A 15,842-nucleotide genomic window follows, 5' to 3' on the forward strand; every position below is an offset into this window, starting at 1 on the left:
CTCCACCAAGAGAGGCAGCAGCCCCTCCCCTTCCTGTTCCTGCCCCACCAAGAGAGGCAGCAGCCCCTCCCCTTCCTGTTCCTGCTCCACCAAGAGAGGCAGCAGCCCCTCCCCTGCCTGTTCCTGCTCCACCAAGAGAGGCAGCAGCCCCTCCCCTGCCTGTTCCTGCTGGATCGCCGGGGTCACGGAGAGGCGAGGCCGTTGAGGAGTGCCCCCTCCCGGACCCCGCCCCCCCCCGCGGCCCCTCAGCGTGGGGGCTCCCGTCTGGCCGGGCCCCTGACGCTGAGGTGAAGCCTAAACCCTCTAACGAGCTGACGAGGGACTACATCCCCAAGGTGGGCATGACCACCTACACCATCGTGCCCCAGAAGTCTCTGGAGAAGCTCCGGTTCTTTGAGGTGGAGCTGACGCTGCAACCGCCGCCTCCTCCACCCGGGGCCCTCGACCCAGACGCACAGGGGGGGCTGCCTCCACCCGGGGCCCTCCACCCAGACGCACAGGGGGGGCTGCCTCCACCCGGGGCCCTCCACCCAGACGCACAGGGGGGGCTGCCTCCACCAGGGGCCCTCCACCCAGACGCACAGGGGGGGCTGCCTCCACCCGGGGCCCTCCACCCAGACATACAGGGGGGGCTGCCTCCCCCGCCGGAGGAGCAGGACGGCCTCCTGACCCCTGGAGCGGCAGCAGGAGACCCCGGCAGCACCGCAGCTGTCAGCCCCCCTCCTCTGCCTCAGCAGACCAATCACAGTGCGGTCAAGCAAGCGAAGGTTCCGCCCCTGACCAAACCCAAGCCCGGGTCCTTCCGCCGGCCCCCGCTCGGCACCGCCCCCGCCCTCAGCTCTGCGGCGGTGAGGAGGCTCAGCTCCCTCCCAGGGGCCCGCCCCGCCGAGGCCCCTCCTCCTGCCCCCCCCTCCGGCATGCAGGGCCCAGAGAGTGTGGGGGGCCCTGCTGTTGAGGGCCCTGCTGCGGGTGGCCGGGGCGTGGGGGGCCCTGGCTCCCCTCGGCAGGGCGGCTGGGCGTCGCGGGGGCCCACCGCGGGGCTGAGCCTGGACAAGCTGAGGAGCTTCACGGCGCCCCGCCCCTACACCCCCTCCACCCCGTCCCGCTTCGCCCAGGCCGTGTCCTCCGCCGTGAGGAGGACCCAGTCACTGTCCAAGGCCTCAGCGTCCCCGGCCTCAGCCTCCCCAGCCGCAGCCTCCCAGGCCTCAGCCTCCCTGGCCTCTGCCTCTGCAGCCTCCCAGGCCTCAGCCCCCCCGGCCTCAGCCCCCCCGGCCTCAGCCTCCCCGGCCTCAGCCTCCCCGGCCTCAGCCTCCCCAGCCGCAGCCTCCCCGGCCTCAGCCCCTCCTTCCTCAGCCTCCCCGGCCTCAGCCCCCCCGGCCTCAGCCTCCCCGGCCTCAGCCACTCCGGCCTCAGCCTCCCCGGCCTCAGCCTCCCCGGCCTCAGCCTCCCCAGCCTCAGCCTCCCCAGCCGCAGCCTCCCCGGCCTCAGCCTCCCCAGCCACAGCCTCCCCGGCCTCAGCCCCTCCGTCCTCAGCCTCCCCGGCCTCAGCCTCCCCGGCCTCAGCCACTCCGGCCTCAGCCTCCCCGGCCTCAGCCTCCCCGGCCTCAGCCACTCCGGCCTCAGCCTCCCCGGCCTTAGCCTCCCCGGCCTTAGCCTCTTCAACCGCAGCCTCCCAGGCCTCAGCCTCTCCGGCCTCCCCGACCTTGCCGCCGTTCTCCCCGGACCTGACCAGCAGCCAGGTGAGCGTGGATCGGGAGGCCTGTCTCTCAGTGTCATTAGAGTTACCTTCAGGCATTATAACCTAAGGTATTCCTCGATGTCTGGTTATTGATCGATTGTATCTCTTAGGTCCTGTTTGTTTGTTCTTTGTCTTTTTATTTTCTCTCCGCAAGGCGGAGTTAGAATCTCTGTCTGTCTGTCTGTCTGTCTGTCTGTCTGTCTGTCTGTCTGTCTGTCTGTCTGTCTGTCTGTCTGTCTGTCTGTCTGTCTGTCTGTCTGTCTGTCTGTCTCTCTCTCTTTCTGTCTGTCTGTCTGTCTGTCTGTCTGTCTGTCTGTCTGTCTGTCTGTCTGTCTGTCTGTCTGTGTCTCTGTCTGTCTGTGTCTCTGTCTGTCTGTCTGTCTGTCTGTCTGTCTGTGTCTCTGTCTGTCTGTCTGTCTGTCTGTCTGTCTGTCTGTCTGTCTGTCTGTGTCTCTGTCTGTCTGTCTGTCTGTCTGTCTGTCTGTCTCTCTGTCTGTCTGTGTCTCTGTCTGTCTGTCTGTCTGTGTGTCTGTCTGTCTGTCTGTCTGTCTGTGTCTCTGTCTGTCTGTCTGTCTGTCTGTCTGTCTGTCTGTCTGTCTGTCTGTCTGTGTCTCTGTCTGTCTGTGTCTCTGTCTGTCTGTGTCTCTGTCTGTCTGTCTGTCTGTCTGTCTGTCTGTCTTAATGAGTTCTTCTCTACTTTACCTGTCAGGTGGAGTCGCCCAGCAGGCCCTGAAAACACACCTTCCTCGACCTCTTCCTCACCCCCTTAGCAATAACTGTATGGTTAGACATTATGAATAACTGGTTATATATTATGATTTTAAATAACTGATGGTTAGACATTATGAATAACTGGTTATATATTATGATTTTAAATAACTGTATGGTTAGACATTATGAATAACTGGTTATATATTATGATTTTAAATAACTGTTTGGTTATACATTATGAATAACCGAAAGGTTATACATTCTGAATAACTATACATTATTATTATACAAATGAAAGGAAGGCACATTTATTATTCACTGCTGTTTGTTTTTTTTCTTCGCACAACATTATCTGAGAATATTATTCTATTTGGAAAAAAACATAATTTAAAAATAACTTTATTCTTTTATTTAGTGTCCTTAGATGTTGATTTGAAGGGTCAAGCGACCGCAGTACTGATGATAATGACTAATTAAGCTGGAGATGTTGTAGCCAGCATGGGTTATGGTACTAAACTGTTTTATTTTCCTCAGTGATCACTTCAAATATGTATTTTAATATAAAAAGGATGGTTCTTGGTTAAGCTATGTGCAAACATACTGATATGTAAAATCTGACTCTGATTCTATAGAGAAGGGTTGACATTAATAAAGATTACGTGAAAAACATTGTTATCTTCTTGGAAGTTACTTTGGCAATGATAACGGTCTGCTACCAAACAGAGTTTCCCTATTGGCTCAACCACTCTTCCCTCAACACATCATTTTACCTCAAGCCCTCATTTCAAAAGCTTGTCTCAGAATGTTGCACAGCTTTATGTCTCTTAATAAGGATAGGAGAAAGAGGACAGGAAATACTGAAACACAAGCAGGGTTAGGGTCAGGGTTAGGGTTAGGGGTAGGAGAGAGAGGACAGGAAATACTGAAACACACGCAAGGTTAGGGGTTAGGGTTAGGGGTAAGGGTAGGGGTAGGAGAGAGAGGACAGAAGATGCTGAAACACAAGCAGGACGTGTGAACGACTGCATGGGTTGGAGGTCACGTTTCAGATGGGAGGAAGTGGTTCTGTGTGGGAGGAAGCAGTTCTGTGAGTCTGCAGACGAACAGAGTGAGAGGCAGCACACAGCCCAGAGCAACGCTGCAGCCTGAAGCCTCCTTCAGCAGAGCCTCTGCACAAAGGACTCAAGGCCGGCTAGCAGGAATGTGGTTCTGATAAGGACCTTCTAAAGTGACTGATACAACACCTGTCTAACTGCTTACAACACTACACCACACCCACTGCACCTCCCACTGCCTCCCACTGCACCTCCCACTGCCTCCCAGTACACCTCCCACTGCCTCCCACTACACCTCCCACTGCCTCCCACTGCCTCCCACTACACCTCCCACTGCCTCCCACTACACCTCCCACTGCCTCCCAGTACACCTCCCACTGCCTCCCACTGCACCTCCCACTGCACCTCCCTGGGTTGTCCGCACTGCGGGTGGAGCCGACGGGTGGAGCCGACGGGTGGAGCCGACGGGAGGGGCTGTGGTGGAGGAGATGGACAGACAGACGTCATGCCGCTGGATGTTGTTGAGGCGTGTGCTGCAGGCCTGGTGTCTCCAGTCACCTGCAGCCAATGAAGGTGCTCAGCGCCTGAGAGGTGCCCTTGGTGGAGAGGCCTGCTCTTTCTGACCTCGTTGGTAAGCTTTCACCATGAGAACTCCTGTTATCTTGTTTATGAGAAGTGTCTTTCCAGGAAGAGAACAGGAAAAAAGTTTGAACCTTTTCAAGGACGTAGGAGGAGTTTGTTTTCTGGGGGAAACTGGTTGTGTGTCGTTTCTCACACCACCACTGTCTGGAAGTCACTCCAGGGTTTCTGTTACCCCAACGTCATGGGGGATAGCCGGTCCAGTACGCGGTAGCCTGATCTCCTCGGATACTCCTTATCAACATCATATATGGATCTTGGTCCTTACATTGACGCTTTATCCAGAGGAAAAGGATGAATTTCGGAGCCAGAAGAGTCACCCTACCAGCCATCACTCCTCTCAGTCTTCAGAAGCGGGTATGAGGGTATCTTATCAATAAGGGTATCAATAAGGTACAGAGGGTATGAGGGTATCTTATCAATAAGGGTATCAATAAGGTACAGCGGGTATGAGGGTATCTTATCAATAAGGGTATCAATAAGGTACAGCGGGTATGAGGGTATCTTATCAATAAGGGTATCAATAAGGTACAGTGGGTATGACGATACCTTATCAATAAGGGGAATAAATCAGGTACAGCACTCTGGACGTTATTGTCTTTTGAGTCGTGGTTATTCGAGTCCTCGTCAAATGTGGATTTTTGTTAACTGGTAATGGGTCAAAATGGTGGTGCCAAAAAGAAGGTTTTTACCGGGTTAGCCCCCTACTCTAGTGGTGAGGGGTACAGACACCGGGTTAGCCCCCTACTCTAGTGGTGAGGGGTACAGACACCGGGTTAGCCCCCTACTCTAGTGGTGAGGGGTACAGACACCGGGGTTAGCCCCCTACTCTAGTGGTGAGTAGAGACACCGGGGTTAGCCCCCTACTCTAGTGATGAGTAGAGACACCGGGGTTAGCCCCCTACTCTAGTGGTGAGGGGTACAGACACCGGGGTTAGCCCCCTACTCTAGTGGTGAGGGGTACAGACACCGGGTTAGCCCCCTACTCTAGTGGTGAGTAGAGACACCGGGGTTAGCCCCCTACTCTAGTGATGAGTAGAGACACCGGGGTTAGCCCCCTACTCTAGTGATGAGGGGTACAGACACCGGGTTAGCCCCCTACTCTAGTGGTGAGTAGAGACACCGGGGTTAGCCCCCTACTCTAGTGATGAGGGGTACAGACACCGGGGTTAGCCCCCTACTCTAGTGATGAGTAGAGACACCGGGGTTAGCCCCCTACTCTAGTGATGAGGGGTACAGACACCGGGTTAGCCCCCTACTCTAGTGATGAGTAGAGACACCGGGTTTAGCCCCCTACTCTAGTGATGAGGGGTACAGACACCGGGTTAGCCCCCTACTCTAGTGATGAGTAGAGACACCGGGGTTAGCCCCCTACTCTAGTGGTGAGGGGTACAGACACCGGGGTTAGCCCCCTACTCTAGTGATGAGGGGTACAGACACCGGGTTAGCCCCCTACTCTAGTGGTGAGGGGTACAGACACCGGGGTTAGCCCCCTACTCTAGTGGTGAGGGGTACAGACACCGGGTTAGCCCCTTACTCTAGTGGTGAGTAGAGACACCGGGGTTAGCCCCCTACTCTAGTGGTGAGTAGAGACACCGGGGTTAGCCCCCTACTCTAGTGGTGAGTAGAGACACCGGGGTTAGCCCCCTACTCTAGTGGTGAGTACAGACACCGGGGTTAGCCCCCTACTCTAGTGGTGAGGGGTACAGACACCGGGGTTAGCCCCCTACTCTAGTGGTGAGTAGAGACACCGGGGTTAGCCCCCTACTCTAGTGGTGAGGGGTACAGACACCGGGGTTAGCCCCCTACTCTAGTGGTGAGTACAGACACCGGGGTTAGCCCCCTACTCTAGTGGTGAGTACAGACACCGGGGTTAGCCCCCTACTCTAGTGATGAGTGGTACAGACACCGGGTTAGCCCCCTACTCTAGTGGTGAGGGGTACAGACACCGGGTTAGCCCCCTACTCTAGTGGTGAGGGGTACAGACACCGGGTTAGCCCCTTACTCTAGTGGTGAGTAGAGACACCGGGGTTAGCCCCCTACTCTAGTGGTGAGTAGAGACACCTGGTATTAACCAGTGCAGTAGCTAGGGTAATAACCAGGGTAGTAGCTAGGGTAATAACCAGGGTAGTAGCTAGGGTAATAACCACGGTAGTAGCTAGGGTAATAACTAGAGCTGTCAGTTAAACGCGTTATTAACGGCGTTAACGCAAACCAAATTTAACGGCGTTAAATTTTTTATCGCGCGATTAACGCAATTATTTTATAACAAAAAAAAAAAAAACTTTTTTTTTTTTTTTTCTTTGGCTCAAAACAAATAAGCAGTAGCCTGACTGCTATGTTCAAATGACATTTGTTCAAAGCAGTCGTTTAATTGCACTATAGGCTCTTTTTTTGTATCGTCCTGTTTTGATCAGTGTATATGCCAATGTTGTTATCAATAAAAAATCATTTGCACAAGGCAAGCCGATGCACTTCACCATGTTGATAAGAAAATTAAAATGAGAAGAATTATGGGACAAAAAAATCAAGGGATATTTAGCATAGAAAAATAATTTGCGATTAATCGCGATTAATTAGAGTTAACTATGACATTAATGTGATTAATCACGATTAAATATTTTAATCGCTTGACAGCTCTAGTAATAACCAGTGCAGTAGCTAGGGTAATAACCAGTGAAGTAGCTAGGGTAATAAACAGGGTAGTAGCTAGGGTAATAAACAGGGTAGTAGCTAGGGTAATAACCAGTGCAGTAGCTAGGGTAATAAACAGGGTAGTAGCTAGGGTAATTAACAGGGTAGTAGCTATGGTAATAACCTGGTCTCCATGGCTACCGGTCACATGGGCTGGGAGCTGAACCTCAGTCAGGAGGGAGTCTCTGTCTTGTGCATTGATCTGTTTCTATTTAATGGTAGGAGCTCCTGTCCCTACAGCTCTATGAGTCCACCTGAAGCTGTTGGTGGTGCTATGACTCCACCTGAAGCTGTTGGTGGTGCTATGAGTCCATCTGAAGGTGTTGGTGGTGCTATGAGTCCACCTGAAGGTGTTGGTGGTGCTATGAGTTCACCTGAAGGTGTTGGTGGTGCTATCAGTCCACCTGAGGCGGTTGGTGGTGCTATGAGTCAACCTGAAGGTGTTGGTGGTGCTATGAGTCCAACTGAAGGTGTTGGTTGCAACTATGAGTCCACCTGAAGGTGTTTTTGGTGCTGCAGGTGATCAAAGTGTTCAACGAGGACAACAGTAGCCGGGCGGTGGAGGTGGAAAGGGGCGTGTCCGCCCGGGACATCTGCCAGATGTTCATCATGAAGAACTGCTGCATTGACGACCACTGCTGGACGCTGTTTGAACACCTGCCACATCTTGACATGGGTAAGGTTCTGTCGCCTACCACACAGCGCTGGTCATGTGCCGCTGGTCCCATTTTAGGCATGTTTCACCTGGTGAGGCATGAGAACGCATCGCATCGCCAGGACAACCAACATCCCAGCATCTTTAGTGCCATTTACCTTCTGTCCAATTAGTCCCATCACAGCCAAACCTTTCCCAGTCTAGATCAATATGTCTATATAATATATACACTTGGTTTTATATGTTTACAGTGTATGGTAACATGTTCCAGTGCATGTTTGGTAACATATTACAGTGTATGGTAAAATGTGACATTGCATGTATGGTAACATGTTATAGTGTATGGTTACATGTTACAGTGTATGCTAACATGTTACAGTGCATGTTTAGTAACATATTACAGTGTATGGTAAAATGTAAAATTGCACGTATGGTAACATTTTACAGTGTATGGTTACATGTTACAGTGCATGTTTGGTAACATGTTACAGTGTATGGTAACATGTAACATAGCACGTATGGTAACATGTTACCGTGTTTGGTAACATGTTACAGTGTGTGTTACAGTGCATGCGGTTGGGATTTAGAAAAATGGGCATCCTCACTCTTTTCATCTTAGTCTCACTTCTACAAAGAGTCATGGTACCTTTTGGTTCCACCTCTGGAACCGAACGGTCCAGCTCAACTGCCCCACACGCCTCACAGCAGAGGAGAAGGCCTAACCATTAAGGGTTCCTCCTGCGTCCGTCAGAGAGGACGATAGAGGACCATGAGGCGGTCATGGAGGTCCTGTCGAGCTGGGGGATGGACACAGAGAGCCGCTTGTGCTTCAGGAAGAACTACGCCAAGTACGAGTTCTTCAGGACTCCTCTGGTGAGCCTGCCGTGCCCCACAGTGCCTCCACCTGCTCTGTCTTCTTGAATGTATTTGACCCGGGATCTGAGCTGCTTCGGGGTGAATTAATGCTGCATGACCACTGCTCCGTCCCCAGGACTTCTTCCCAGACCACATGGTGTCCGTCTCCAATGAGACCAACGGGCTGATGGATCCTTCTCAGCTCATCCAGGTCCTTCCTCTCATGCGCTTCCTGTTGTTTTATGTGGTTCTGTTCTTTGGCGTTTAAGTTCCCGGTCCTACAGGTGGTTTGAGATGTTCTCTCTCCACCCACGCAGACCTTTCTGAACTCCAGCATGTGTCCAGAGATCCATGGGTACCTCCATGCCAAAGAGCAGGCCAGGAAAACCTGGAAGAGGTTATACTTTGTCTTGAGAAGATCCGGACTATATTTCTCTAATAAGGGAACTTCAAAGGTTGGTGAATACATAAGCAGAGGAAATCCTATCCTAGTGACTACTGTGATAGTGACTATGCTATGCTATAACTAAACTGTGCTATTGAGTATGCTAGGCTACTGACTATTCTGTACTAGTGACTATGCTATGGTAGAACCCATGCCATGCTACAGACTATGCTATGCTAGTGACTATGCTATGGTAGTAACTATACTACGGTAGTAACTATGCTATGCTAGTGACTATGCTGTGCTAGTGACTATACTATGGTAGTAACTATGCTATGCTAGTGACTATGCTGTGCTAGTGACTATGCTATGGTAGTAACTATGCTATGCTAGTGACTATGCTGTGCTAGTGACTATACTATGGTAGTAACTATGCTATGCTAGTGACTATGCTGTGCTAGTGACTATACTATGCTAGTAACTATGCTATGCTACTGAATATATTATACTATTGACTATGCTTTACAAGCGACTATACTATGCATAGACATAAATATATACTACTATAGATCTGCTATAGATCAAAGGCAACAGATCTATTTCGAGATGGGATATGAGTATCAGATCATAAAGGTGTGTTCTTCTCCCCTGCTCAAGGAGCCCAGACACCTCCAGGTCCTGGCCGAGTTCAGGGACAGCGATGTGTACTCCCTGCTGTCAGCCAGGAAGCTCCAAGGGGCGCCCACAGATTTTGGCTTCTGTCTCAAGGTAACTTCACTTTGAAGTCGCTGCTGCTTTAATAATTTCTCAACAACTTTGCGGCCTTTGGCACTGCAGAGACCGTGAGGCCTGCATGTTAAGAACAGGCTCTTCTAGAAGAAGGAACTCCCTCTTTGTTTCCATGACTACGTGTGGTCCAGGCGTCAGAGTCCGGCTCCTCCAGGAACATGAAGATGCTCTGTGCAGACGACCAGCAGTCAAGGACCTGCTGGATCACAGCCCTGCGCCTCCTCAAGGTCTGTCTGTCTGTCTGTCTGTCTGTCTGTCTGTCTGTCTGTCTGTCTGTCTGTCTGTCTGTCTGTGTGTCTGTGTGTCTGTCTGTCTGTCTGTCTGTCTGTCTGTCTGTCTGTCTGTCTGTCTGTCTGTCTGTCTGTCTGTCTGTCTCTCTCTCTCTCTGGTGTTTCTACAGCATATGTATGGTGTTTGTTGTTGCCTGTGTTACAGTATGGGTTGCAGCTCTACCAGAACTTCCTCCAACCTCATCAGAAACAGAAAGCCTCGCCTATGGTAGGTCAGAGGAGGCATCGATGGGAACTCTTCTTCACATGCCTGAAGGAGAGGCCCTGGGCAGCAAGGTGGTGTCATGGTGGTGTCATGGCGGTGTCAGCGTGGTATCATGGTGGTGTAATGTTGGTGTAATGGTGGTATCATGGTGGTGTCATGGTGGTGTCAAGGTGGCATCATGGTGGTGTCAAGGTGGTGTCATGGTGGTGTCATGGTGGTGTCATGGTGGTGTCATGGTGGTGGCATGGTGGTGTCAAGGTGGTGTCATGGTGGTGTCATGGTGGTGTCAAGGTGGTGTCAGGTTGGTGTCATGGTGGTGTCAGGTTGGTGTCAGGTTTGTGTCATGGTGGTGTCATGGTGGTGTCAAGGTGGTGTCAAGGTGGTGACCTCCCCCCATCTGAATGGCCGCATTCTGAATATTTTAGAAATGGAATGGCCTTACGTTATCTGGACACTAGGGGGCGGCAGAACCTCGGTCAAAGCGCTCCGCCAGCTGAAGTCATTGTAACCGTGTCCCTGTATGCACGCATCGTTCCGCCTTCAGAGGAGCATATCTGAGAGTTCCCTGGTCGCCATGGATTTCTCGGGGCAGAGGAGCCGCGTCATCCAGAACCCGTCGGAGGCTCTCTGCGTGGCAGTGGAGGAGGGGCTATCCTGGAGGGTCAGTAACTCATTAGAACCTTGAGCCTATACGTACATTATTGTTATCATTTGTTCATCATTTATTAGGTATTCACAGTATATTTGTGGATACCTCTTGTTCTTGTTTGTGAACATTTCGCAAGAACTTGTTATATTTATTCTATTATGTATATTTTATTATGTTTATTTTGTTATGTCTTTATATTTTGGTATATATTGACAATTTATCATCTATCTTTGATTATTTATGTAAATTTTAGCATACATATTTTGATATTTATGTTTATTTTATTGTATATCTTGTTGTTCTTCCTTTAGAGGAAAAGCTGGCATCGCTTTAGTTCCTACGGCAGCCCGTCCACCTCCCAGGGCTCAATGATGAGCATGGGTAAACCAGCCTCCCTCTCTCTGTCTCTCTCTGTCTCTCTCTGTCTCTCTCTCTCTGTCTGACTGTCTGTCTGTCTGTCTGTCTGTCTGTCTGTCTGTCTGTCTGTCTGTCTGTCTGTCTGTCTGTCTGTCTGTCTCTCCCTCTGTCTCTCCCTCTGTCTCCCTGTCTGTCTCTCCCTGTCTTTCTCTCCCTCTGTCTCCCTGTCTCCCTGTCTGTATCTCCCTCTGTCTCCCTGTCTCCCTGTCTGTCTCTCCCTGTCTGTCTCTCCCTCTGACTCCCTGTCTCCCTGTCTGTCTCTCCCTCTGTCTGTCTGGCTGGCTGTCTGTCTCTCCCTGTCTGTCTGTCTGTCACTCCCTGTCTGTCTCTCCCTCTGTCTCCCTCTCTGTCTGTCTCTCCCTCTGTCTCCCTGTCTCCCTGTCTGTCTCTCCCTCTGTCTCCCTGTCTGTCTCTCCCTCTGTCTCCCTGTCTGTCTCTCCCTCTGTCTCCCTGTCTGTCTCTCCCTCTGTATCCCTGTCTGTCTCTCCCTCTGTATCCCTGTCTGACTGTCTGTCTCTCCCTGTCTGTATCTCCCTCGGACTCCCTGTTTGTCTGTCTGTCTGTCTCCCTGTCTGTCCCTCCCTGTCTGTCTCTCCCTCTGTCTCCCTCCCTGTCTCCTCCTTGTCTGACCTGGGTCCCTGGTCGCTGCAGCTCTCCACCAGACCCAGCCGTGGTTCCATGGCCAGCTGTCCCGGGACGAGGCCCAGCGCCTGATCATCCAGCAGGGCCAGGTGGACGGGTGAGACCCCTGGAGAGACCACTAACGAGCCAACCACAACGAGCCGACACTAACAAGCTGACCCCTAACATGCTGACCCTAACGAACTGACCCTAATGAGCCGATCCTAACGAGCTGACACCTAACAAGCTGACGCTAACGAGCTGAACCCTAACGAACTGACCCTAACGAACTGACCCCTAATAAACTGAACCCTAACGAGCCGATCCTAACGAGCTGACCCTTACGAACTGAGCCCTAATGAGCTGACCCCTAATGAGCTTAAGCCTAACGAGCTGACCCTCACATGCCGACCCTAACGAGCTGACCCTAACGAACTGACGTCTAACAAGCTAATCTTAACGAGCCGACCCTAACGAGCTGACCCATAACGAGCTGACCCTGATGAGTTGACCCCTATCGAGCCGACACTAACGAGCTGAACCCTAACGATCTGACCCTAACGAGCTGACCCCTTACGAGCTGCCCCCTAATGAGCTGACCCTAACGAGCTGACCCTAACGAGCTGAAGCCTAACAAGCTGACCCTAACAAGCTGACCCTAACGAGCTGAAGCCTAGCAAGATGACCCCTAAGAAGCTGAACGCCTTTAGCCGTAGAGGATTTCAGAGGGAAAACAGCTGCAGCTCTAGCTGATTTTATTAGCTCCAAACGGCGAATTGCAAATGTTAACAGAAACCTATGGTGGAAAGATGTGTTTGTTTAGGATTAGGCTACACTGAACAAGAGCATGCCAGTACTGATGCAGTGAGTAGACCTACGACAGAACTGTAATGCCTGATGGCTAACAGAGGCTAGCTCACATCCTGCTGGTGGTGTGAACACTACAGTGTAATGACCTCACATCCTGCTGGAGGTGTGAACACTACAGTGTAATGAGCTCACATCCTGCTGGAGGGTTTAACACTACAGTGTAATGAGCTCACATCCTGCTGGAGGCGTGAACTCTACAGTGTAATGAGCTCAAATCCTGCTGGAGGTGTGAACTCTACAGTGTAATGAGCTCACATCCTGCTGGAGGTGTGAACACTACAGTGTAATGAGCTCACATCCTGCTGGAGGTGTGAACACTACAGTGTAATGAGCTCACATCCTGCTGGAGGTTTGAACACTACAGTATGATGAGCTCACATCCTGCTGGAGGTGTTAACACTACACTATGATGAGCTCACATCCTGCTGGAGGTGTTAACACTACAGTATGATGAGCTCACATCCGGTTGGAGGAGTGAGCACTACAGTATGTCAAGCTCAAATCATGCTGGAGAAAAAAAATTAAAGGATAATGACCACCCCTGCTATCAATGTCGTGCATATATTGAAAATACAAATTTGAAACTAACATCTAGCAGTAATTTTCTAAAACTAGATTATGCTGCATTATATATCCTAAATATCTTATTTTATTTTAAGGCTGTTATTCAGTCACACTGAGTAAATTGTTTTCCACCAAGGACTGGGATGAATTAATAATTAGACTCGAGGAAAAATTATCCAAATAATTAGACTCGAGGAAAAATTATCCAAAAGTTCAAAGAAAGAATATATATCTGGGTTAGGAATAAAACAACCAAAAAAATGAATGAATCAAAGAATGACTAGAGTTCTAATCAGGTTGAAAAACAGTATCTTGGTATTTCTTTCCACGTTTTATTTCTAAGCAAAAATACTTATTTTGCCAAATGACCTCTAGGTGTCACTGTCGTCATTTCAGAAATGTATTAATGTTTCCAACAAAGCATTAAATGGAGGGCGGAAAATGCTGTTCTATGAAATACATACAATAAATGAAAAAAATATTTACCATTAACATGACAAAAAAATGATGAAAGTCATTTAGTCAACATTTGAATTCAAGAATCAATGTCAGGCAGGCTACTTTAGAGGACTTATGTGTTTCTGAATGAATTCGGTCCTCAGATTGTTCCTGCTGAGGGACAGCCAAAGCAACCCCAACACGTTTGTCCTGTCACTGTGTCACCTGCAGAGGATCAGACACTTCCAGATCCTACCTGTGGGTTCTTTTACATGTAGCTTTAATACTATAACATCTACTGTGAATACTTTAATATTAGACTTCAATACTTGTAAATGTAGCTTTCATGCTTTTACATGAGCTTTAATGCTCTACATTAGCTTTAATGCTTTGACATTAATCTCCAGTAACGTGCGTGTCTATGGTTTTTAGGCGGACAATGATGGGGAGATGTTCTACAGTCTTGACGACGGCCAGACGCGCTTCGCTGACCTGGTCCAGCTGGTGGACTTCCACCGGCTGAACCGCGGGGTCCTGCCCAGCCAGCTGAGACATCACTGCGCCCGGCTCGCCCTGTGACACCGCCAGGACCTGGGCACTCAAGCCCCTGATCTCTATAGAACTATAGAACTATATATATATATATACATATATATATATATATATATATATATATATATATATGTATATATATATATATATATATATATATATATATATATATATATATATATACATATATATATAGTTATATATATATACATATATATATATATATATATATTATGTACAGTATAACCCTGTATGACAGTAAAGTATCTATATATATATATATATATAAAAACATATATGAAGATATAATATCTCATCTATATCATTTGCTGTATAAGCCTGTATAACATCACAGTATCTATAGATTATATATTATGTCATAAAATATATGATATATTTTTGTATGTTGACTTCATTATTGGCTTCTGTCAAAACCAGCTGTCAATCAAGCAGGTGGATTTAACCTTGTTGGTTAATCACCGTTATGATATATATATATATATATATATATATATATATATATATATATATATATATATATATATATATATATATATCATATCATATCTGTTAGAGTTCAGGTATTAATTAAATACTTTCATCCTCAAGGAAGAAATGCTGTATTTTTGTTTATTTTGTGTCACTGTGCATGTCCTGAGAACTGCGGTCAATGGACAAAGAAATTATTTGCACATAATCTCAGTCTTTTTCTGTGTGTTTACATTTTTAAACACATTGGACTCTGTGAGCTTGATTTGGGGGACACATTTGTGAGTATAGAATTGAAATCAGAGGTGTTTAAGGTATACATTAAAAAGATCTGAAATCAATGTGAAAATTAAATCAGTGTTTTTTTCTGTTTTTATCTGTTGTATTAATGACGTGAGCGCTATGGACACAGACTCAATGCTTGATATTTTCGATTATTTAAAAGCCTAATTTACAAAAGCATAAATATTAAAAAATTTAAATGATTTTTCTGAGGTGTAGGAAAAATGTTTGCGAAAAAGCGTTTTGACTTGTTTTACTTCGCCTTGGTGCGGGGCCTATGTCTAAAAATACACAATTTATCTAAAGGTTACTTAATAGAGAATCTATTGAATTCAAACGTTTGCATTTGACAATACAAAGCTTACAAGCTTTTCAGATCACGTTATAATGATTTTCATCCCAATGTAAGCATAATTCTGACCACTAGATGTCACATTAACCCTTCTTCCTTCATTAACAAAGAGTTTCCAATAAATTGCGTCGACATGACAGATAGAGTGAACATTTGAAAACCTCTGTGAGTGCATGAGTGCATCCTGTATGGCTAATTTGGATTGATTCACCTTTAAATCTCTTATGGTTAATATTGTGGGGGAGTAACAAAGCTACTGGAGACGGAACTGCGTCAGTCGTTTCAAATGACTCCACAGCAGTTAAATGGGCGATGGAGGTTTCACCCAACGCCAGCTCTGAGACCCTTCAGGACCATTTATATTATGGATTATGAAAACGATTCATTATGCAATTTATTCACCATGATTCTCGGAAATGGCAGATGTTTTTTATCTTAAGGTGTCTTTGCCCCCCCCCCCCCCCCCCCCCCTCTCTCTCTCTCTCTCTCTCTCTCTCTCTCTCTCTCTCTCTCTCTCTCTCTCGCTCTCTCTCTCTCTCTCTCTCTCTCTCTCTCTCTCTCATCCAGGGGGGGGTGTGCACAGAGCAGGGTC

General features: G+C 48.5%; 2 protein-coding genes across 9 annotated transcripts in view; both read left to right on the forward strand.

The window, feature by feature from the left end:
* cobll1b (cordon-bleu WH2 repeat protein-like 1b) overlaps nucleotides 1-3,118 on the forward strand; it is a 26,626-nt gene extending 23,508 nt beyond the window's left edge. For 6 of the 7 annotated variants that reach the window (XM_030343852.1, XM_030343854.1, XM_030343851.1 and 3 more), the window contains 2 exons: nucleotides 1-1,739; nucleotides 2,448-3,118. The exon at nucleotides 1-1,739 is cut by the window's left edge and continues 225 nt beyond it. In XM_030343852.1, coding sequence (XP_030199712.1) covers nucleotides 1-1,739; nucleotides 2,448-2,471 — 1,763 coding nt within the window. In that variant the 3' untranslated portion in view covers nucleotides 2,472-3,118. The remainder of the gene's footprint in view (nucleotides 1,740-2,447) is intronic. The other variant, XR_003974179.1, reaches the window with a different exon arrangement.
* Nucleotides 3,119-4,015: 897 nt separating this feature from the next.
* Nucleotides 4,016-14,202, forward strand: grb14 (growth factor receptor-bound protein 14). 2 transcript variants are annotated; one of them, XM_030344319.1, is made up of 13 exons: nucleotides 4,016-4,500; nucleotides 7,357-7,513; nucleotides 8,244-8,365; nucleotides 8,484-8,558; nucleotides 8,665-8,802; nucleotides 9,390-9,500; nucleotides 9,653-9,748; nucleotides 9,957-10,019; nucleotides 10,561-10,677; nucleotides 10,977-11,046; nucleotides 11,734-11,821; nucleotides 13,740-13,833; nucleotides 14,008-14,202. In XM_030344319.1, exons 1-13 carry the CDS (start codon nucleotides 4,438-4,440, stop codon nucleotides 14,152-14,154), a joined length of 1,341 nt encoding a protein of 446 aa, XP_030200179.1. In that variant the 5' UTR covers nucleotides 4,016-4,437; the 3' UTR covers nucleotides 14,155-14,202. The 2 variants fall into 2 exon arrangements, with proteins under 2 accessions (XP_030200179.1, XP_030200180.1); XM_030344320.1 differs by lacking the exon at nucleotides 9,957-10,019 and having other exon boundaries at nucleotides 14,008-14,154.
* The last annotated feature ends 1,640 nt before the right edge of the window (nucleotides 14,203-15,842 follow it).

This window comes from Gadus morhua, chromosome 20 (genome assembly GCF_902167405.1).
Source record: "Gadus morhua chromosome 20, gadMor3.0, whole genome shotgun sequence".
Lineage (NCBI taxonomy): Eukaryota > Metazoa > Chordata > Actinopteri > Gadiformes > Gadidae > Gadus > Gadus morhua.